This window comes from Drosophila busckii, chromosome 3R (genome assembly GCF_011750605.1).
Source record: "Drosophila busckii strain San Diego stock center, stock number 13000-0081.31 chromosome 3R, ASM1175060v1, whole genome shotgun sequence".
NCBI lineage: Eukaryota > Metazoa > Arthropoda > Insecta > Diptera > Drosophilidae > Drosophila > Drosophila busckii.
The window spans coordinates 8,456,590-8,480,883 of NC_046607.1; the positions used below are offsets into that span (position 1 = coordinate 8,456,590).

A 24,294-nucleotide genomic window follows, 5' to 3' on the forward strand; every position below is an offset into this window, starting at 1 on the left:
GCTTGTTCGGCTGCAGGTCCTTGGCGAGTTTTGGGCTTGAGCAGCCTTTCTGCCTTGGTGCCTTGGTGCCTTGGTGCCTTTGTCTGCTGCGCCGTAGCCTTTTTGTTCGTGCGGCATTTTCTAATGACAATTGTTTTGCAATATAAATTGCACAAGTGCGCAATATTTGCTTTTGTTTATGCGAAAACTTCTGGCGCTGCCGCTGCCGCTGCTGCTGACACCTGCCCCAAACAACAAGAAAGAAAACAAGCAAACGAAGCAGTCCTAGAAACAGAACAGAAACAGACGTTGCACCCATTTGTCTCGCTCTGCACGTTTTTGTGCCTAAGCGCTTGCATGTGTGTGTGTGTATATGTGTGTGTGTGTGTGCTGGTGCTTTTTGTTTCTTTACGAATCTGGCCAAAAAGTCGACACAGCTCACAGCAGCAGTTGCAACCAATGGCTTTTGTTTAGCTCGTGATATTTGCTAAAATTAAATGACGTGAGCTTTGAAATTAGACAGCACTAAATTAAAAAGAGGCCCGTACTTGCTATGATTTGACATATCTAAAGCTTGATCACAAAGTGTCTTCATGAGCTTGAGTCACTTTATTAACTACTTCTTCTTCTTGTATGGTCATTACAACCCGGTATTGTGTTTTGCTCTACCGACCTCAGTATGTCCTTGAAGGCGCTTCTCTCCTCCACGCACCTTTTCCAATTTGAAACCCCACGGGAGGATAGGACTTGCTCCACTTGTTCCATCCATCTGAGACGCTGTTTTAAGTACTCGCTTTATTATGGGATCGAACCAAAATGTTTAGCATATATTAAACTGACGACGAGGTTTGAATACTTATATCAAAATGGGATTTCTGAATTGGTCTTGACTATATGAACTCTATTGGATTTAACTATATTAGACTATAAGTTATATATAACGGTCCATATTAAGAAATCTTCAGCACATACATTTATTTTCAATCATACAAGGCGTTTTAAACTTTAACATATATCATTTTATTTCTAAATCATTCAAGTCGTTTAACATTTATCCATAGTTTTTTTTTTATTTTTTATATGCAATATCTTTAGATTATTATAGCCAATGGCCAATGTCAGTGCGTTTCGGAAATTTTTGCTTTTACTTTGGAAAAACTGGATGATACAAAAATATCAAAAATGTCAATTAATTACCCATTGTATTCTAGTGGCGCTATTCGCAGTAATATTAATCCTCGTACGCTATTTTGTAAAAGTAGACCACATTGATGCGATAGAGTATGATTCTGTGCCCTTGTAAGTATTCTGATTTCTCTAATTCGATATAAATATAAGATTGTCACATTGTCCTGACAACGGCATTTGCTAATAGCCTATATTGAAATTTATTTCAAGCTAGTATCATTTATCTTGTTTTCAAAAATTTCTTAAGCTTATAAATTAAATTTTAAAAACTACATATTTCTCTGCTTATAAATTAAGTTTTAAAAACTACATATTTATCCACCAAATGTTAAAAATTGTTTACAGGAATGAAACGTTCCCACCTCACCCAAAATATAAATATTGTCTTTATTACGCTCCGAAAAGTGATGTGCTATCAGATCTGATGAGTATAACATTAAAGTCGCTTAACATGACGTGTATCGAGGGCTATGACACCAAATCTGAAATGGCAAAGGCAGCCAAGGAGGACAAGGTATATCTAGCAATTCAATTTGATGGCGATTGGGAAAATGAAAATGAACTGCCTAATAAGCTTTCCTATGCTATAAGATTATCTGGTTTTTTTCAAACGAAACAATTATATCCCGATACTGCAATGCCTGGTGATCGTGAATCAGGAGATAATTATATTTCGACTCCACCATATATGTCGAAAGGATTTTTACAACTTCAACATGCAGTAAGCATGGCTTTTATCAAGAACAAATCAAGTGTAAATGCCTTACCAGAAACACTTATCCAGAAATATCCATATTCCGAATTTAGCGGTGATGCGGCAACGCCTATTTTTGGGCCCGTCTTGCCACTGTTCCTATTACTGGGTTTTATGTTTCCACTCGGAATTCTTACTGCTGTAATATTTACATTTATTTGGACTTACACTTATTAATTGAATTATTGCTTATAGCAAATAACTAACGAAAAGCAGAAGAACCTGAAGGAGATGATGAAACTGTTGGATGTCAGTGGTTGGATACATTGGGTCGCGTGGTTTGTTCAAGCTTTTTTAATGCTGCTTATAACTATCATTGTGTTTCTCATAATACTTAAGATACCAAAAAACGGCTTGTCATATTATACCAACTCCGATGGCTTTCTGCTGTTCATTTTTTTTATAACATTTGCTATAGCTGTAATTTGCTTCTGCTTTCTGCTTTCGATATTCTTCAACAAATCTGGAACAGCAGGCGTAGTCACCAGTCTAATTGTATTTTTAAGCTATATACCCTTCGTGATGTACATGACTAAGCCAAATGAGCCTTGGACAAAGCTTATATTCTGCTTTATACCCACCACAGCTTTGTGCTTTGGCATACAAGCTTCGTTTAAGCTAGATATAATTGGCGTGGGAGCCCACTGGGATAATCTTTACGAAAGAATTGATGCCGAAGATAAATTGAGCTTTGGTCTTATTATGCTTGTTATGCTAATCTCTGCAATTATATACATTCTGCTCTGTCTGTACCTGGAACAAGTTCGACCTGGTGAATTTGGTGTGGCGCGCAAATGGAACTTTCCTTTCACCCGCCAGTTTTGGAGCTGTAAGCAAAAAAGGCAAGAAGCAGAAGATACTGAGACTGAGGAAGAAACAGTTGAAAAACGCGATCCAAATGCTTTCGAAGACGAACCAAAAGATAAAACAGTTGGCTTAAAAGTAAAAAATCTAACTAAAAAATTTGGTAAGCATACTGCTGTCGATCGTCTATCAATAGATATGTATGAAGGCGAGATAACTGTACTGCTGGGCCACAACGGCGCTGGTAAGACCACCACATTATCCATGCTAGTTGGCATGCTAGCGCCGAGCTCAGGTACGGCAATTGTCAATGGACATGATATTCGAACAAATCTCAAGGACTCTCGCATGTCAATGGGCATCTGTACACAGTACAATATTCTATTTGATGCCTTGAGCCCTGCTAACCACATACGCTTCTTTAGCCGCCTCAAAGGTGTGAAAAAGGAAAAAATTAAATCGGAGGTTGACAAATATATTAAACTGATGGGATTGGAAAAAAAGGCAAATGTAGCCTCAAAGAATCTATCTGGTGGCATGAAGCGTAAATTGTGCGTTTGCCTTGCCTTCTGTGGCGACACCAAGGTTGTGTTATGTGACGAGCCCAGCTCAGGCATGGATCCATCTGCAAGACGACAGCTTTGGCATCTGGTGCAAATGGAGAAAGCAGGTCGCACCATATTGTTGACCACACATTTTATGGACGAGGCTGAAGTTCTGGGCGATAGCATAGCTATCATGAGCAACGGCGTGCTTATATGCAAGGGTACATCATTCTTTTTAAAGAAGCAATACTCTTCTGATTATGTACTGGTAAGTTATGGAGTTTTAACACAGGCTAGGTTGCCTTAACGGCACTGTTGATGCTAAGCTCTTAAATCAATAACTACAAGTTAGTTAAGGCGAGGCCTTAAAAGAGTTCCGAAATAATTCTGAATTGAATTGAAGTAAATACTCTAATATATATCGATAGTATCGATAATAAAAGTAGCATTACGAAATTCGGTTAATATTATGCATTAAAAAAGTTTTAAAATTTTTATTGGGATTTCTTGAAATAATTACAGAGATTTTGTTCGAAAACAAAGCGTTACAAATTTATAGTTTTAATTGAATTAAAAAATAACAACAAAATCCCGTTTTGTTTGATATTTGTATATTGTGATTAATTTACTCACAGATTTGCATTAAGCTGGAGGGCTGTCAATCATCGAAAGTAACACAGGCTCTTAGCAACTTCTTACCCAACTTAAAGCCACATAGCGACATTGGCACGGAGCTCATGTATAAATTGCCATTGGTGTATTCAGATAGATTTGAGGCGTTGCTAAGTAATCTTGAAGGACGCTTGGAAGAATTAAAACTGGCTGGATTTGGCATAAGTATTTCTAATATGGAAGACGTTTTCTTAAAAGTCAATGCTGACAGATATCACAATCTGAACAAGGAACAAGCAACCGAAGAAAATGCACAGCAGCAGGATGAGAACGATGATAAGGAAGCACTGAACAAGGAACAAGCAACCAAAGAAAATGCACAGCAGCAGGATGAGAACGATGATAAGGAAGCAATGAAAAGTAAATTTTAACGAGTACGTTACCGTTAATATATTGATTTCGTAAATAGTTTCAGACAACGAATTTTTACCTGGTACTCCACACACCAAGATACATCTCTGTTTGGATCGTTGGGAAGCAATGTTTCTGAAAAAGATTTTCTTCGCTTGGAACAATAAGTTCTTGATATTATTTATACTGATAATACCAATGATATTTATGCTCGTTACGTACATAGGTCAGGTTACAAATTCTGTTGCGGATTCCAAAAGACTTATTACTTTAAAGCATTATGGTTACGGCGCAGTTTTATTTGATCAACATGGTAATGATGCAACAGCAAATAAAATTGCTGACGCATATAAAGAGCTAATCTCATCATATGGCACATTTAATCTCAAAGATGTAAGCGACAAGGGCATTATGAAGCATATACAAAATACAGAGCAATCTTATGTCAATAGACACTACTGGGCAGGCGTCAGTATTGACAATAATCAAATCATCGCCTGGGTAAACGCTCAGCCGTTGCACACAGCTCCAATGTCGCTCAATCTGGTGCACAATGCAATGGCCAAAGCACTGATCAGCAACGAGGCGGAAATTAAAGTTACCAACTGGCCGTTGCCGGCGAAATCGGAGGTTGGCATAATTATGGAGGTTGCTGTCAATGTGGCACTAATAACGGCACTGGTAACACCTATATTTGTGCTCTTCGTTATCAATGAGCGATTGGGTCGCTTCAAGCACTTACAGTTTATTGGCGGTGTCGATATTATGACATTCTGGCTAACGCATCTCATATTTGACTTTGCAATCTTACTTATTGTTTCGCTGATTATCTTCATATGGATGAGTTTTATTGATTATATCAAAGAGGATGCGGACAAAATTCTTTTAACTATGCTGGTCTTTAGCTTTGGTGTGCTCACTTGGACCTATTTACTATCGTTTTGGTTTAAAGGTCCAACAGCTGCATTTCTTGTAATTTTTATATTGGCATTGCTAAGCTCAATATTTTTTACAATGGTGCTTATGTTGATGCAAAGTCTCAGATTCTTACGATACTTTCTGCCACACTTGTGGCTACACGATTCTTTTCAGGAATTGTCTTTTAAACACGCTGAGATTTCATATTCTTATATTCTCATATTTATTGCTGTGTCATTACTCGAACTTGGAATTGTGCTTTTTATTGATGCTATCAGTGTCGGGATAGTAAACTGCAGGTGTGCCGCCGCCATCAAAGAAGCGCCGACAGATCTTGATGACGATGTACAGCACGAGCGCGAACGCGTGATGGCAATGACATCGTCCGAAAGAAAAGAGCATGTATTAGTGCTGGACCGTCTAAGCAAGAAATTTGGCAAAAAAGTAGCCGTCAATCAGTTGTCACTGTGTGTACAACAGTAAGTACTAAAAACCTTTGAATTTTATAACTTTAAAGCTAACAATAGTTAATAACAATTGGTGCTTAAATCAATGATTCTATGAATTTCCAAAGCTAAGTTAGCTGAATTGATGAAAAAAATAGCTAAAAATAGCTAAACACGAAATTAAAAATGCTTCAAAAAAACTAAAATTTTGAATTGGGAATTTAATACTAATATTAAGTATATAAAACACAATTATTTTTAAGATTATTTTATTGAACTTAAAATACATTCTATCGGTATTGAAGCTACAAAAGAAGTCAACTCACATTTTACTACTCACAAATAGTTCGATTTCAGGCTAATAGCGAAACTTTTAGATCTAGCAATAAAATAGCTAAAGTTTCAACACTGATTCTATGAAAATGAAATTTGTGAAATAGACCAATAAATATTGTAAATATTGTTTGATAGCTCTAGTAGCATTATTATTAAATCATAAATTAATTTGCAATATTATTAATAAGCCATAATTAAAATTTGCTTTATAAACAGTGCCGAGTGCTTTGGACTGTTGGGCGTGAATGGAGCTGGCAAGACGACCACATTTAGTATGTTGACTGGCGATAAGAGCATTGACAAGGGCGATGCCTATGTGGAAGGCATGTCCATTAAAAAGAAACTGGGCAAGGTTTTCCCTAAAATCGGCTACTGTCCGCAATTTGAGGCATTACAAGAGGATCTAACCGGACGCCAAACACTGAAGTTCTTCAGCCTACTGCATGGCATACACAAAAAACACATCAAGGACTTGACAGAATCATTAGCGAAATCTTTTGGCTTCACGGAGCATTTAGATAAACGTGTTTGCAAATACAGTGGGGGCAATAAGCGTAAGCTGAGCACGGCTGTTGCTGTGCTAGGCAGTCCAACAATCGTTTACTTAGACGAGCCCTCAACGGGCATGGATCCAGGGGCACGGCGTCAGCTATGGAATATGATCCACAAGCTACGCGAGTCTGGCAAGAGTATTTTGCTCACATCACACAGCATGGAGGAGTGCGAGGCGCTATGCACGCGCCTCGCTATCATGGTCAATGGCCAGTTCAAGTGTATTGGGCCAACACAGCATTTGAAGAATAAGTTCTCCAAGGGTTTTTCGCTTAGGCTGAAAATGGATCCCGACGCCGACCAGCAGAGCAGCAAGTGAGGCAATTCATTTAGATTTATTTTCAATTAATAAGCATATTATTTTATAGAACCGATTCTTCTATGGAAAATGATTCAGAGCAAGAAGCGCAGAGAAGCTCAAAACAGAGCGAACGACGCAAGTCAAGAGACGCAAGACGCAAGAGCAAAGCGGCGAATGAAGCCCCAGAAACTGAGACAAGACAAGAAGACAAAGCAAAAGAGCCACAAAAACAGACTGACAATGATGTGGACAAAGTAAAGGAGTTTGTCAGCAAAGAGTTTCCGAATGCACAGTTACAGTAAGATGCTATACATATCATATTTATTATTTTATTAATTAATTGCTTCAAATAGAGAAGAGTACAAAGGCATTTTAACCTATTACATTCCATTGAGTGGCATGAAATGGTCGAACATCTTTGGAATTATACAGAAAAACCAACGTAAGCTTAAAATTGCAGATTACTCTATAAGTCAGACATCATTGGAAGACATCTTTTTGGAATTTGCCAAGAGCCAGAATTAAAATTAAATGAAAAATTGGATGTTTATAAATTGTTTATAAATTGTCATTATGAATATTTAAACTGAGACGTGCTCGTAAATAACTTATTGCCAAAGCAACCACCCACATGCGAATATCAATAGAAATTAATAATTTGTCATTTAACAATTACAATTTGCAGACTGGTTGCTTTAAGCCATCTTACTGCGCTGTCAATTTGATTAACAACACAAGAGAATTTTTTTCATTTCAACTGCTTTTTCATTTTAATGGATGCGCAATCATTTGATTTGATTTGATAACATTTGAGTTACCACGCATTACGCATTTTATGATTTATCAAAATTCCGCAAGCAGCAGAAACAGTATTAGTCCGGGAAGGAGAACGGAAACAACATTAATAATAAAATATTTATAAGCAGATTGATAGTAAGCTTTGGCCTTACCACAGACTCAGCACTAAAATCATTGCGCAAAGCCCAAAAAAAAAAAAAAAAAATATATGCATTTGACAAATCAGCAAGCAACTCTACATTAAAACACAAAACGAATTTAAAAAAAAAACTTTCAGCTAAAACACAAAACTGCATAAATTCCAATTAAATTATATTGCTTGTGTCTTGTCAAGTTTCAATTCTCCTATGTAAGCAAAACTGCAGTCCAGACAGAAAGTATTTGAGCTTTTGAACTTCAGAAGGCTCAGGTGTCATAAACACAATTCCCCCGACACTTAAAGTTACAAGCTCGATGGCAAAATATAATATATTAATTGCTTGTTATGTTTCTTACATAAAATGTGAAGACAAATGATAGGCAATTGTTTCATTTAAAGGAGTTCAAAGCGAAATAAATTATTTTATATAGAAAACTAAAGCGTAAAAATATTTATTTGACTATCTGATTACAGCTCATCGATTTAAGCTAAGAAAATAATAAAAAAATGCTAATATTTTGCTTTGATTTCTGAAGTATTGACTAGCAAAATGCACTTCAGTTGAGTTCTGAGCTTGACACTTGCTTGATGACAAGCACTATAAAATAAATGAGAAATAGAAATAGCAACGAAACAAATATATTTTATTCTAATGTAAATTTATTGTTGAGCTAAGCGGGCAGCAAAAAAAATCAGCACCAAACACTTAACGATGTGCCCACAGAACAAAGCGGGCAGCCGCAGCGGCCAGCAGACAACAGCCAAGTAGCAGCAGCAGCATCACCTGGCAGGTGCAGTGGAGTACAATAAATCTAATTTGTGTCGCATTTAATGACTTTGTCATGGTAGCAAGCCCACTCAGCCCGCTCAGCATCCCTTGGTTCACTCGTTAAAAATAGTGGTGGCTTTCAATGGCGCTGGCGATGGCGATGGCGATGGCAATGCGTGGCAGTGGGGCACTTGGCAACGTGCAGCGTTAGTTGACATTTAAGCTTTTACCGCGCGCAATTTTAGCCTGGCTATATTTTTTAGGTAATGGCGCAAAGTGTCTCATAAACAAATTAAGAGTGTTAATTAGAATTATGTGACAAACTAAATGTAAAAAAATGTAAATTCAAAAGTGCCAATGCCACTGTCGCTGTCTTCTTACATTTGGGGCTAACGCTGCGTATACGTATTGCACACAACAGCAGTTTGTTGAAAACAATTAGTGCAGCTAATTAGAAATAGTTGAGATGCTAATGAAAATTATGTAAATCTTAATCTCAGCCAAATGGAAAGTAGATAAAGTGAACTCATGAACTCTTCTCAGTTCAGAGACGGCAGCTAACGACCCGACGACGCTTGTTATGGACTTGAGCCATATCCTTAGCTCATTATCATCAAGTCTTTTAGAAACTAGTATACTGCAGTAGATTTAAAACAGAGAGCTTATTGGGCAATTAAATCAAGTCAAACAAAGTGTCATACTTTCCATCTATCTCAGCTTATGCTCATTAGAGCATTTATATTCAGTGAAAATGCGATTGAGTAGAGCCTTCAATTGTTCAACGAAATGTGAACAGCGACGTGCTTTCTAATCAATTTATGGCAAAGCATGCAGCTCACATTCGCACGCCATAAAATTAACACAACAAAAAAATGAATCTAACAATTTGCCATTTAACATTTACAATTTGCATATTGGATGCTGTCAGTCATCTCACACACACAGACAGACACACCCAATATTCAAAGTCTGTAGCTTGCTGATTTACAACACATCCAACGAATTTTTTTCATTTCAAATGCTTTTTTTCAACGAAATGAGTTGGTGCCTGTCAGGCAGCTAAGTGTGGGGGATGGTCTGACGCGTTTTGTTTGCATCTTAGAGGCGGGCATTCATTTGATTTGATTTGATAACATTTGAGTTGGCTCGTGTACCGCATTTCATGCGCAATGATTTATTAAAATTCCGAACGCAGCAGCAGCAGCAGCAGTAACAGTTGAGCAAAGCGAAAGCAACATTAATAATAAATAAATAAAATACTTGTATGTAAAAGAAAAATGACTGTGCAACAGTTTTGAGAAAAGATGCAAACCTTTGGCTTTGGCCTAGCCACAGAGATGGACAAAGGCAAATGGCAAATGTACAAAACCCCAACAAATCACTGCTTGTCGCATAAAATATGCATTAGACGAATCGAAAAGCAGCAAACTAATTTAAAAGCAAGCACTAACTGCTTGAGTTTCTGTCAAATTATGTTGTGTGTGGTCTTGTCAGGTTTCAATGTTGGCCAAACTGCATGTTTAATGAACAGACTAAGAAAGTGTTTGAGCTTTTGAACTTAAGCAGGCTCAGGTGTCAAAAAAGAGACATACAAAGGTGCAAACATGGGATTAAAGCATGATTGATATTAATTGTTTGTTTTTTTTTTAGTTACAGGCTAAATTGTTGGCAAAGAAATTCTAATTTCAATCTATTTGCTCGCTCGTGCGTTATTACTTTCCATAGTTTGGCTGGCAGCTGTCAACTTGGATTTGATTGTCTTGTTGAAATGCTGCAATAAAAATCTAGAGAAACAAGCATAAATCGCAAGCCCCACTTTTAAGCTTGATTACATTTCAAACACCTGCATAGAAGCATCTCCACATATATATGTGTATATATTTTGAGCGATGCCAGCTGACGCAACAGAAATGTCCCCCCAGCATGAGTACTGTACTTTATTACAGCGGCAGCAGTAGCAACAATAACAATGGCCACTAATAACACCAATGCAGCAACACAGACAAAAACAATAAATAAATAAAAAGATGGCGTAGCTTTGGCCCATTGCTGATGCCTGCAAAGCCGCAACAAGCGCACGGCACACACGTAGCAGTTATAAAGCGCACACACACACACACACACACGCATATGAGTAGAGTATGAGTGTGGAAGGCAGACAGCAAGATAAAGAGAGAGTGAGTGAGAGTTCCAACAAAATAGGGCGTAATCTGTTCGTTTTATTTGTTTTCACAATTTCAACGCTGTTTCTGTGTGTGTGTGTGTGTTGAATTTTTGTGTTTGTGTTATTTTGGAACCTTTTTTGTTTTTGGCGCACACATGCAGAAATTTTTCTTCACGCGCTAGTCAAACCGTTGCACCGCTGTCATCCATTTGCTGGGCTTATGCTTATGCGGACTCTGCGCCCCTCAGCCCACGCTCTTAGCCCTTAGCCCTGAGCCCTGAGCAGTCGCAGTCGCTTAGTTGTCATGCCAAAACTCGTGGCTGCCAGTTCGCTCAGTATCCGTTGCGTACGTGAAACGTGGACACAACAAATTTTTTTTGTGCCCAGACAGACTGCTGTGAATTTTTACAAGCTTTGCAGTTTTTTTCACTCATTTGTTGTTTTTTTGTTTTTTTTTGTTGTAGACAATGCTGAGCCCACGGTTGAGGTTTGGGGACTCGCTATTTGTTTTGTCCGCTGGGCAGTTTTCATACAGCTTGGGTAACATTGCTTTGTTTGCTGTTGCTGCGGCACGATTAAAATGTGCTCGACAAAGGAATTATTTAATACACGTTTCACCTTACAGGCAAGAGATTTTTATTTGCACTGCGTACACACACACAGACACAGATACAAATACATATGCAGAGAGCGCTGCGTTTGCAACTGTATGTATGTAGATTGCCTTTGGCAAATAGCGTGTTGGTTACACATATTTGTGTATAGGTGTGTGTGTGTGTGTGTGTGTGTTGTGCCTGCTGCTCAAATATTTGGGTTCAGCAACGCGCTTACATTACAACATTTGCAGCAGCTGAAAATATAAAGTATACGCCGCATTAACATGCATATCTACACTCTCTCTCTCTCTCTCTCTCTCTATCTCTCACACTATGTACGCTGTCTCGTTGAATATTTGCAGGTGTAGAGAGCCTTTAACGCTTGACAGCATGCATGACTTTGATATGGGCAAACTTTTGACTATTACAATAAATGCAAATGACGTGTCTATGTGTGTGTGTGTTAAAGAAAGTAAACCTCAAGCACAAAAATTGTATTCCCACGCCAACGAAATAATTTAATTCGTGCGCGAGCATTAAACGCATAAATTTCATGTGCTAAGTACACCATGAAAACAGGTGCCCGCCCGAATTGCATGAACATAATTTATACATAAACGAATCACAGCACAAAACGATATAAGCACCAACAACTACACACACACACACGCACACACTCACAAGCGAGAATCGAGACATCAATTCAACTACATAAAAAGTAATGCTAATGCTTAGCAATTGGCACTCGTGCACGTTACACATATCTTTATTTACTTCAAACTCTCTCACTCTCACTCTCACTCTCTCTCTTTCTCTTGCTCTTTCTCTAGGCTGCCGCGCAATTTACGCTTCACTTACAATTAGCGATAAAACGACTCTTATCGCTCAGATTCTGCAGAGCTGAAGTCAGTTTGGAGCACAAGCCACGGGCAGGGGCCGCAGACAGCAGCGTGTCTTGACTATGACTATGACTATGACTATGACTATGACTATGACTATGACTAGGAGTATGACTATCATAAGCATTTATTAGAAACGCAAATCACAGCACATTTATATCGCAAGCAAATCGAATAATGCTCATTGCTACGTCTAAAGGGCAACCCGTTTGAAAGCATAATCGTTGTTAGAGATGTGCGTCATTTATGAATTTGAATCATAGACTGACGCGTTGTTAGTCCTGGAACATTCAAATTTACTGAGGGTATTATAAGTGAGGTTAAAGCGATTTGAGCAAAAGGAAGCACCTTCAGCTATACCTATTCTTGATTCTTGATCTTACACTAAAGCTGTTTATACTTATGATTTAAACTTTATTTCAGCAACTACTAAACCTAAGGACACCAAACTTGTCACGCAGTTCCGTTTAAATTGGCTCCTGCTTTCCCACAAAACAAGAAGCTTAAATGAATATTATTTTTAAAAACATTTAATTTGTGGCTCGACCAAAGATTTAATAAGAAGTTTGTAGTGTAGCCTTGTAATTGAACTGCGGTCTCGATGGCTTAAGTTGCTTTTAACCTAAATACTAAATAGTAATATTAATTGCTAGTGGCTTAACTTTCTGTTGAAATGTACGAAATATTGTTTCATTTTCTAATTGTCAATTATTTTGTAATCAAAATGCAACAAGCATAGATAAGCAATTGTTTGTATTAGTTCGTTGACTATATAATGTTGACTCTGTTTTCTTAATAATTTCATTTTCATTTGCCTGCAGCCATTTCAGTTAGCCTAAGCACTAGTGCCATCTCTAGTTTGGAAATCTAGGACCATATCGCATAGCTGATCAGTTGCTAAGAGGCGGCGCACAAGTGCAGCATCATTTCCGTTACATATAAATACACTTTTCTGCTTCAATTGAGGCTAGCCCAATGTTAGTCATGCCATGACTTGGCCAGAAGAGTCAGGCAGGCAGGCAGACCGACCGACTGGCCTGGCTTTGGCTTTGGCATCTTCCGCACGGCAGTCAACAGTCAACGAGCGCAATTTAAACTTGTTACGTGCTCCAAGTGCTGAGCAGCGTCATGTCGAACGTAATGAAATGTGGCACATTTACACACACACACACAAACAAACAAACATATATGTAAGTATGCTGTTGTTGCTTGTGTGTGTTTTTGTAAGGTAATGGCATCGGCTAGTCAGACACGGCAGCGTTTTTCTGCCTGATTTGAAGGCCCGCTCATTGAAGCGTATCCTTGGCATGATTATCAACAGCCGGATAAAGTCCTCACCCTCATTTGCTGCCTTGTATTTATCTAATGCGGCAAATTATGAATGAACTTCTCTATGATTTTGCAGCCAATTTCCAAACATTATTGCCATACATCTATCGGGAAGCTGATAAGACGAAGTGGAGAGCAATTATTGAAGAAGTTTGTATTTGCAAATAACATAAGACGTCTTTTTAAATACTAATGTTTATTGATGACAAAAATTTATCTGCAAAAATAAGCTTCATGCACGACATGAGCAAGAAGGAGTCCAGTAATTGACCTGCTCTGTGCCCAGGAACTAACATGATTTTGAATATGTACAGCGCTTGGTCTGCCACTGTTGTTTAAACCGTTGACGCATGTGATCTGCCGCACGCAGATCAATATGTCGATCGATGGGAGAACAAGGAGACCGATATATTCGATTATATTGTTAGTTGCAGAATAGCTACGTCCGATTGTATGTGCCAAGTGCTACACTTTTGTATTGAGGCGATCGCCGAAAACGAAGAGGAAGCGGGACTTAATTTTAATATTGCTCTCCAAAGCAACGAGTTCTGCCGGTCGACAGTAAGCGAGGTCAAGCCCAATAGCAGCTTGTTAAGCGATCACAAAGGCCGATTCATGGCCCTATTTCCCATTACGCTTGATGCAGTCGACTGCTGTTGTTTATACCGTTGACGCATGTGATCAGAAAGCGTGAGGCAGGGCAGGTTATTGGGTGGAATTATTTATATAACTTTCCGAAGGGCAGTTTCTTTTTTTTTGCTAGATGAGATAACTTTACCATTTAAAACCTTTTGCTATCGTTCCATCCACGGATATGCATCGCAAGGCAGCGCTGGAGACGATTGGATACAGAATGCGTGTAAACATGCAACAGCCGCCGCAAACGGAACTGAAACCGCGTCCTCCGATTATATATGCCAAGTGCTACAATTTTGTATTGAGGCGACCGCGAGTTCTGGTCGACAGTAAGCGAGAATCCACTGATATAAATCCAAGGCAAAGGCCAACAGGACAAAGAAAGAAGAAGCGCTGAGCATGATCCAATGATCAGCCAGATATGGCGATACATCTGGCGATACATCCAAGACATCAAGTGCTGGTTTCCAAGGCATCGAGTTCTGATCGACAGTAAGCGAGAATCTACAGATTCTGATCAATCCAAGGCCAAGTCCAAAATGCCGAGCTCCAGAAGCCAAAGAAGAAGTGCGTCAGACCAAAGAATCCAACATGACCTATGTGGAAAATTGCTGTATTAGGATGCCAAAAAGCAAAAATATTAGAGCTTACCTTAAATAAAACGTTTGATACAAAAAACAAAAAGGACTTTTAATTGTTATTATTTTAATATTTGTAATAAAAAAAATACTTTTATTTTGCTGCAAGATATGTTTGAATAAATACTTTTTATTGCACTTAGATGTGTTCGAGTAGAGAGACCGACGGAAACTAAAAAATATGAGACTGAGCTCCAGTAGATAAGCAAAATTCTCACTGCCTACTTAGGTGAGAATTTTTCAAAAAGTGCCTTTTTCCATGGCTGCCTAGATGTGTTTTATGTTCCCGACCATTTCAACACCAAAAGAGGATAAAACGACAAGAAAGGAAACATTTAAAGTATGGGAAATGGGATCAGTGAACACTGGGCAACTGTTAGATTTCTTTCTAATATCAAACGGTAGAGTAGTCAATCAGCTTCAAAATAAAGTTGTCAAAGCAAAGTCATTGACCATTATTGACTGACCACTTGAATTATTACGAATTACCTTTTATTCTTCTCGCTCAAACTCACATCCTGATTTTTGTTTGGACCCTATAATTAAGCAAGAGTCGTTTGACACAAGTAATAAACTCCAGTCAAGCTCACATTTGTGGGCAACACAAAACTTAATTAAAATATGCAATTGAATTTTGTAAGAGATTCACAAAAATTGTATTCAATATTCCTATGACAAAGGCATAACAAATTGCCAATAAACAATAAGCAATTAAATGCAAATAAATGAATTTGCAAAGCAAGTTTAAATTACAGTTTGACTTTGCTTGTGGCTAGCCTTCAATCATCAATCAGTCAATAATGAAAAAGTCAATGGCAAGAGCCTGACACTGAGAAAAATAAACAACATCAGTTTCTATGGCAGAGGCCACAAATCCAGGCGCTTGCACCATAACTCAGCTCAATAAATTCAAGCGCCTTTCACAACGCCTGATTGCAGCCGCGCTTTGATGATAAATTAAACCATGGGTCTACAGCGCGAATTTATTATGCGCCAAAACGCCAAATGGCTGTCAGTAGCTTACGCTTCGGCTAGCCGCGGCAACCTTTTTAAAACTTTAAATCCTGCTTCAATGCATCATCGGCAAGCGGCCGCCCGGCCAAGCTCCAAGCTCCAAGCGCTGAGCGCTGAGTTAGTGGCAAAAGTAAAAAACTTTGCTTTTGCTTTTGCCTTTCTTGTTGCTGCTGCTGCTGCTGTTGCTGCTGCTGCTTTCACTCGCTGCCATAAATTGTGCAACTGGCTTTGCCTTTGGCCTGGCAGGCTACAACGTATGCCAGAGCCGCTGCCAACTTGCCGCGGATTGTTTATGCGCTTCACACGCTTGTCCTTTTTTCCTTTTGCTTTGCTTTGCCAACTGCCTGCCAAACTACACTAGATTGGTTATTAAACTTAACTGCCTGCGTGGTGGGTGCGCGCATAGGGAAGCGTTTGATTGCCTAATGCAATTCATAAATTCAGTTCCGCTAGATACCATATAATAATTCAAAAATCTCGGCAATTCGAGCTCTCTCGCTTTTAGTGCATGTGTGTATGTGTGTGTGTGTGTGCAACTATTAATTTGGCAGCAATGCCACATTTCCGTTAGTGGCCAGCTTTGATTTAGTTATATACGCTGGCTAAACTCATATATCGCTGCATGTTCATGTTTGTATTTACCTACATAGTTGTTTGTACTCTTGTTGTGTTGCCTTTGCTTTTGGGCTGCGCTTTATTGCATTTATATTGGCTCATATTTTGTGTGTGTGCAGTAAAATGTTGCACTAGAGTCGAGGCGCGGCTCGGGCTCGGCTCGTTCGCGTTCAGCTTTGAGTTGTGACAAGTTGGCAATGGGGCCTTAAATTTCAATATTGCCAATGTTCGTTCAGCAGCATGTCAACGCTGTAGTCATGTACCAGGCTATTTTTTGCATGTGTATATGTGTGTGTGTGTGTGGGTGTGGGTGTAGAGTCACCAAATTTATGGCGTAATTGAAACCGGAAACTACAACGCTTTGTGGTGAATTTTAATATGGTTGGTCTTTTGAAAATGCGTTATTTATTGGATATCAGATAATTTGATTTTGTGCCAATATTTTAAACAAAAGCAAAATGCACTTATGTAAAACACACACATTTGCAAAATTATTAATCTATCTAAAAATGTAAAATTGAGCTTATAACAAAAAGTTAAACAATTCAATTTGTGGTTGCGTAGCAAGAATTCGCAATGAGCTTAATTCAAATATTTCGAACTTTTCATAAGTTATTTATTTTATGATGTACAAACTATAAGAGTCCATTTGTTTGCCTCTAACAATAAGAAAGATAATGCGTTAGGTGAGCTTAGGCAGATTCCCAAGCAATGTCGATAGCATACAGAGCCTTGGTGAGCATTGATGTCCTCTATTATTCGTTTATGACTCCTCGAGAACGATTCGAATGTTCAGGTTGTGACAGTGTAATTAAGATATAAGTTTATATGTTCTAGTATCAATCTAACTCATAAAATAATATGATGAGATAAAAACTTGCGTCAAGTTTCATTTTATTTTAGGACTAATAAAATGACATCAAATAACAGATAAGCATGTGATGTGGGCATGTGGAGCTAACTGCTCTCCAAGGAATGCATGAGCAAATGGTGGTGATGAGTACGTTGACATTTTTATAATACACACACACACACACAAAGGCACTGCAATAGTGCTACACCATATGGTCTGCCTTTAAGCAATGAACTTGCTTTCACTCGAGTTCGCATTGAGTTATGTGCCTTAATTCAATTTCTAGTTTCTGCCCAGAGACAGCAACAGACAGAGAGGGGGGGAGAGTCGCAATGCTACAAGCGAGAAACCCTTTGCTCGTAATTCTAAATCCACTGACAACACATAAATTCAATGCTGGATAGCGAAAGTCAACGACTTTCAATGATGAAATGATCAAATGTGACAACTAAGCAAAGGATAACAACTCAACCTAACTCTTTGTTAAAAACTTATATTTAACAATTAAATTAACAATTATGGGCAGCCTGAATTAAACAGAGAGAAACAATTGCTTTTACTTTATTAACGCCACTTATCAAAGTAGAAACTATAGAGAGCAGCAACAGTACAAATTTTCAAGTAGCAGCAGCAAACCTATAACAACGACAGGCATGGCAACTGCAAATTGCATTTCGGACGCATATAGAGCAACAGCTACAGCCATAAGAGCATCAACAAAAGTAATAAGACCCATACATAGCTAAAGGTAGAAGGCAAGAATGCAATGGGAAAACTATTTTCATTTCTGCAGCTAATATAAGCGACAAATCTAAACGTTGAGTGTGTTGCAACACACACACAGACACACACACACACACACATGCTGACAATTTTTTGAAATCAATATTTATGACTATGCCAGCAGATTTATTGCAACTTTGCTCACAGCCACATGGAGACAGACAGAGAGAAAGAGGCAACGAGACAGAGAATGAAAGCGTATTGGTCAAGCAAAAAAAAGGATCTATGAGTATGTGGGTGCTGTACATATGTGTGTGTGTGTGTCAGTGTATAACGGAAACAGTGCTGTGTTGCTGCTGTCGTTTGATTTGCACGTTGTCTCGTCGGCATCATTTTGGTGATACAGCCAAAAGGCAAAAGATATAGCAAATACAGGAAAAGCACAAAAAAAAGAAAAAGAAAACTGAAAATAATAAATAATATGCTGTAGCTTGAATTTCATATGCGTATGCATGTGTCACCTATGCATTTTGTCCTCATGCTTAGTTCCGTTTATGACACTGCAGAACTCTCAATGATTTATGTATTTTAAACAAAAATGTCAGCCAGGACGACGAGGACTTCTCTTATTTTATTACACATGTATATTGCATATATTGCAAGCTTTTTGTTTGACTGCGAACGCTTTGAGGCAATGCAGATCAAAGCCAAAGAAATTGAAATTTGTTGAAATATTTGTTCAGTGTTCAGCTTTTGCTGCAGTTGCAGTTGCAAACATAAATTGCATTCAATTAACACACACACAAATACATAGACAATATGCATTGCATATACAGCACAGTGGTCGAAAAGGTAAATTCTGTGCAACTCGTTACGACAATTAAACAAATTCGAATAGATTTTTCCTGAAATTGCAAATTTTTTCCGCAGAATTCATTGCAATTTTTATTTTAGCTGCACGCTTGTTAACATTTCTAAGAATCGACACAATATTCCTATGAAAATACTGATATTTGAATTAACTCGCAACTGCAGTATTCGCCACCTGTTAGCATGAGCTAAGTAAAACCTGTAGCCACTCGACTTATGTGTTATATACAATGGCTGGGATATGTCTAATGGTCGACTGCAATTTGGCACTAGACAGAGCTTAGCAATGCCCAAAAATGTTGCGTTGTTTGTTTGTTGCTTGGTTTTGTGCCAGCCAAGCACAAGTCCAATTGAATTATGAATTTCAATTTATGCTTTCCATCAGAAAACGAGCACAGAGAGCAACAGCAGCAGCAGCAGCAGCAATGTTAGCAAATGCATAAACAAACAATAATTGCTACCTAGCCGGTGGTAATCTTCAAATGAGTATAGTTTTCAAAATGCATTGTTTGCATTCGATGCTGAGGCTTAACCAAACGGCCGGCCAAACCAAAATGTTGCAGGTGCACAAGTTTCTTTACAAAATGTCTACACCACATCCTCCGCAGTTAGTTCGACTCCAGCATGTGTTTGCTAAGGATTATTTGATGCGACTGGTAGATAACAGTTGCTGTTGTCTGTTGCCTGGCATAATATTTGATGTGATTGCTATGTTCTCCAGCTGACCCCAAGCTGTTAATCCTCGCTGACTAGCATTTATCAATTTTCATGCCTTGTCAGGCATAACAAGCGGTCTAGCCTTGCGCTGGCTAATGAGAAGCATTTAATGAGCCTCAAGCTTGCAGTAGCAGCAGCAGCAGCAGCAGCAGCAGCAGCAACATTTCACAGCGATGTTTAATGTTGTCACAAGTTACAGCTACAGCTCCAACTTTGCCTGCACTCATCAGGCGGCTACAGGAACACGCACACACACACACACACATACACACACACCAGTGTTGCTATTTTAGCCTTTAGCTAGATAAATTTGACTTTTTAAAATGGCTTCATCCGAAAATCTAAAAAGCTTAAGCCTTTTCTTCAGGGACCGTAACGGTTATAACTTTTATTATTAAAATGAATATTTAATAGTTATTTTTTAACTTTTATATTATATTTATTACTGCATTCTGCAGGTAATTTATGTTTAGCTTTAGTAAATTTTACAAGTAAATTTCGAAAGTCTTTACATCTGTGAATAAGGTACGGCCTGTATATTTAGTTTTATTTCATGATCTTGTAAAATCTTTAATTTGTAGCATATTTTTTCAAATATATTTTATTTATTTATTTACATGATTAATTATTATAAGCAAATAATTTAATAACTAAGAAAGGGAGTACTAAGCCCATCGACTCGACAGTTAACTTATATGTTATTTAGTTCGTTATTAATGTCTAAGAATTTGATTAGCAATTTTACATTATTGTGAGTAGGTGAGGTAAGAAGAGAGATAGATTATATCTGGCCAAATAGACGCATCCTCATGTTGTTAAGACGCGATCAGGTATCCAATATGACTTCCCCGCTTCCACCACGTTTGGAGCAGCTGGGTTTGAATTTTCCTTTTCGTGGGTAAAGGCGGAGTTAGCAGTTAATTTATATTACTTTTTTCATATGTATGTTAATCATTAAAGTAAAACCATAATAAGCAGTGTAAAAATATTATAATTATTATTATTGATAATAATTATAAAATGTATGTACATACATAAATAAATGTAAATTTTTAGTAGATATAATTTAAAATCAACTACAGTGCTGCTTTAATTATAAGCTAATATATAAATACTTAAATGGAAACTAAATTCAAATAATTCAAATTAAAGCTAAAGTTATATATTCTTCATTTTGTAGCAAGTCTGCGGCAACACTGAGGCACACACATGCTGAAATTAAGCGGCCTGCGGCAACTTTTGGGACTGCTGCTTTATATAACAAAATACGCGCTCAGCTTGTGCAACACTTTTGTGGGTGGCAGCGGGCACGGGCACGGCAGCAACGTCTCAGCAAACGCGGTTAATTTCATTAATGTTCGCTAGCCTGACTGGAGCAACGTAACATGCCTCAAACGCTTCAAGCTGCGTAGGAGTTAACAATGTGGCTCGTTATGTTATGGCAACTCGAAAGTTAGTTACTTAATGTCAGGTTAAAAAAAAATGTGAGCTAAACTGATAAAAGTTAAGTGTCTCAGTGAATGCAAATCAGTCAGAAGTAATATTTTTTATTTACAATTTTACATTTTGTTATAAGGTAAAAGCAAGATAAGTTTCTCTTGGGACTTAATAGCAATCCAGTAGACTAGTCAGACTACCAAGCAGATCAACCTAGTATCAGAATTACCAGATTTATTTCATGGATAACAAGAAGAAAATAGAATAGAGAAAGCTTAGAATAAAATTCCAAAAAAAAAAGAAACCAGAAAATAATTTCTTTAAAAGATATATAGCTAATTTTATATAACGGATCCTTGTACAAGGCTCTTTTCAATATAAAAACTCGTTACAAACAGCAACAGTTGATTCAAGTATTTGTCAACAGGGAGAAGGAGGCGTGGCAGACCCCATAAAGTATATATATCTTGATCAGCAAGACTAACTGAGTGGATATAGCCATGTCCGTCCATCCGTCCGTCTGTATGAGTGCGTGTTTCTCAGCAACTATAGAAGTATCACGTAAATTTTTTTGTATTAACTATTTGAGGGAACTGCTGTTTTCAAAATGCTATAGTAATAAAGCCGCATATACAATATATAATAATAAAATGAACATTAATTTATCATAAGAAGTATCCCGTGAATTTTTGAATATCAACTATTTGAGGGAGCTGCTGTTTTCAAAATGTTATAATAAAGCCCGAATTGATGCTTAATAAATTAAGAAAGTTAAAATTCTTGGCATATTTCATTATATATTATATGTTTTATAATATACTGACACTTTCTTGCTTTTAAATACAATATATAACATAGCTTAATGAGAATTAGGCCACAATTGCCAAAAGTTGCCAAAGTCAATTTTGAATGTAATTAGCATGTGCATTAATTTACAAATGTGCTAAAGCAAACAATTAAATCCGGAATATTTATCAAAGCAAACACACACAGAATGAAATTTATTTATTTATTTGAAGCAAAAGCTAATGCATTGAGCATTTCATGTGATTTTCTTAATGCAACAAAGAAAATGATAAATGAGACATATGAATGCTTAAGTAATTATTATTATGGCAACATCAAAAAATAAGGGAAAATTCATAAAAAAAATATATAAGAGTGTCCTGTATTTTCAAAATAGTCTTGAACAATATTGCATAATTTTTTGTAGTTAGTTCTGAACTGTAAATAATTGTTTAATTTGAATTCATACGGTTTTAAAGTTACAGTTTTGCGGTTTTTGAATAAGCCTCAAAACAAGGCAAAGTGCTGTTTGGATTCCAACTTGATTCCAAATGGTAAAACCATGTCTAGACTTTAAAACACACATAAAAAAAAAACTAAAAAAAACCTTTTAAGGCACATTTACCGTTGCTATTCTGTCTGACCTTTCACAAATCATATTTCCAGACCAAAATGCAAAAAGCTATTGCATGCCATTAGCTGAAAGTGTGAAGGCATCGAGTCAATCGATTAGCTTAAAATCAAGTAGCTGGCGCAGCAGCAGCTTGGACCACAAGAGCAACAACAACAATTATAAGAAACAGACAGAGATGAGAGTGGAATGATGTCTGGCACCTGCTTCTGGTTGTTATCCTATTGCAAGCCGCAAACAGCAACAACGCATTAGGCTTTAGGACAAAGGCAAACTTAGCAACTGTTTGACAAGACTCCAGAGCGACTTAGTACAGCAGGCAAAAGCAAAAGCAAAAGCAACAACAGTTTAAGTTCCAGGCACAATGCACTGGCAAAAATCGTTTGGCTTTTAGCATAGCCTAGCCTAGCTGGTGGTAGGCCCGAGGCCTGAGGCCCTCTATTATTTAGTGCGTAGGCAATTCGGCAGTGCTAGTTGCTTAATTACTTACAGACGCATGGCGTGTTGGCTGGGCAGGGGGGGTTGAGGGTGCTCCGGCTGTTCAGGGTGTTGAGGAAGTGCGCACTTGGCGAAGATTAAAATGCCAGCTTAGTGCAGACTTTTGCATGTGAAATTAGAAGCTTAAACTGTGTACAACAAACGCCAGAGGCATGCAGCATGGCAGCTGCAGCTGCAGCTGCAACTTGTTTGTGGCAGCATGTACAAGTGTCTGTGTGTTTGTTACTGCATGCGTATGATAAAATAATTCACTCGAGTGCAACTCATAAATTCAACAAGGTAGCGCATAAATTTTCCAAGCAAATCTCAGCCAGCAATGCCGCAAGGCAAAATCCTCAGCCCAACATATTTAGTCTGCAGACATTAAAAGCAACAACAACAACAACAACAGCAGCAGCAGCAGCAGCAAGCGAATGCCGCAACTTTGGCCACAGCTTTGTCAATGCTTCAAGTTGCTTTTGACTTTCACTTAAAGGCATAAGTAATTTAAAATAAGTTTATTTGCCTACATTTTGTTTTTAAAGTAAAACTTAAGCGCTTAAATCACTGCGCTTAACGCTTAATTTAAATGCAGTGCCATCATTTTGATTTATGCAAGGCCAAAGTAACAGTTGCTTGCCAAAAAGAGTTTACAAAGTTATGTGTGTTGACTGTAAAATAACAACAGCTCCAACAACAAACAAAAAACTTACCATTTAAAAAAAAAAATGTCAAAAAAAAAAACATTTGCACACAGAACGAAAATGTTGGCGTTGCATTTTGCACGCATCATTGATGCTCAATGGAGTGTGCATAGACTGATACAAAATGGCGGCCAGGCTGTGCCAGTGTTCGTATGTATGTGTGTGTGTGTGTGTAAAACAAAAAGTTAGCTCGTTGCTGCTTGTTAAGCCCAGGCCAAGTGTGTATTTGTATTTTGTTTGCCACTTGCGAAAAGTAAATCAAAACGCTTGCGTCTAATAAACGGAAACGGAAATGTGCACATGCAAGTTTTGCAGAAAAAAGAGAAGAAAGCTGAGAGAGCGAGCTGAAAGCAAGTCATATAAATTGCAAGACACACACACGCTTTAAGTCCAAGCTAAGCAGTGCGGCTCTGTACGCTTGCAGTTATTGACTGAACTGAAGTAAGTCTGGGCCAGCAGCCATTGGCAATCCCTTAAGATTCTAATTTATAACAGTGGCAAACTTATTTCCTATTTCCGCGCTCACACACACACAGACACAGACACACACACATGCACACACACGCACAGTAAACGTTGTACGTGATTCAATTATAAAATGCGGTCTCTCAAATCGTTGCAAAATTTATGTATTTCATTTTATTTCCAGCTCG

The 24,294-nt window shown here is 37.9% G+C and overlaps 1 protein-coding gene across 6 annotated transcripts; it reads left to right on the top strand.

Annotated features, from left to right (window-relative positions):
- Positions 1-1,026: 1,026 nt before the first annotated feature.
- Positions 1,027-7,390, top strand: LOC108604183 (ATP-binding cassette sub-family A member 3). Of its 6 annotated transcripts, none has more exons than XM_017993527.1 (9): positions 1,037-1,278; positions 1,513-2,062; positions 2,117-3,538; positions 3,906-4,191; positions 4,258-4,302; positions 4,352-5,690; positions 6,210-6,860; positions 6,914-7,144; positions 7,200-7,390. In XM_017993527.1, the coding sequence occupies exons 1-9, from the start codon at positions 1,088-1,090 to the stop codon at positions 7,369-7,371; spliced, it is 4,887 nt and encodes a 1,628-aa protein (XP_017849016.1). In that variant the 5' UTR covers positions 1,037-1,087; the 3' UTR covers positions 7,372-7,390. The 6 variants fall into 6 exon arrangements, with proteins under 6 accessions (XP_017849018.1, XP_017849019.1, XP_017849016.1 ...); XM_017993528.1 differs by having other exon boundaries at positions 1,038-1,278; positions 1,513-1,681; positions 1,759-2,062; positions 3,906-4,302; XM_017993526.1 differs by having other exon boundaries at positions 1,038-1,278; positions 3,906-4,302.
- Positions 7,391-24,294: the final 16,904 nt, after the last annotated feature.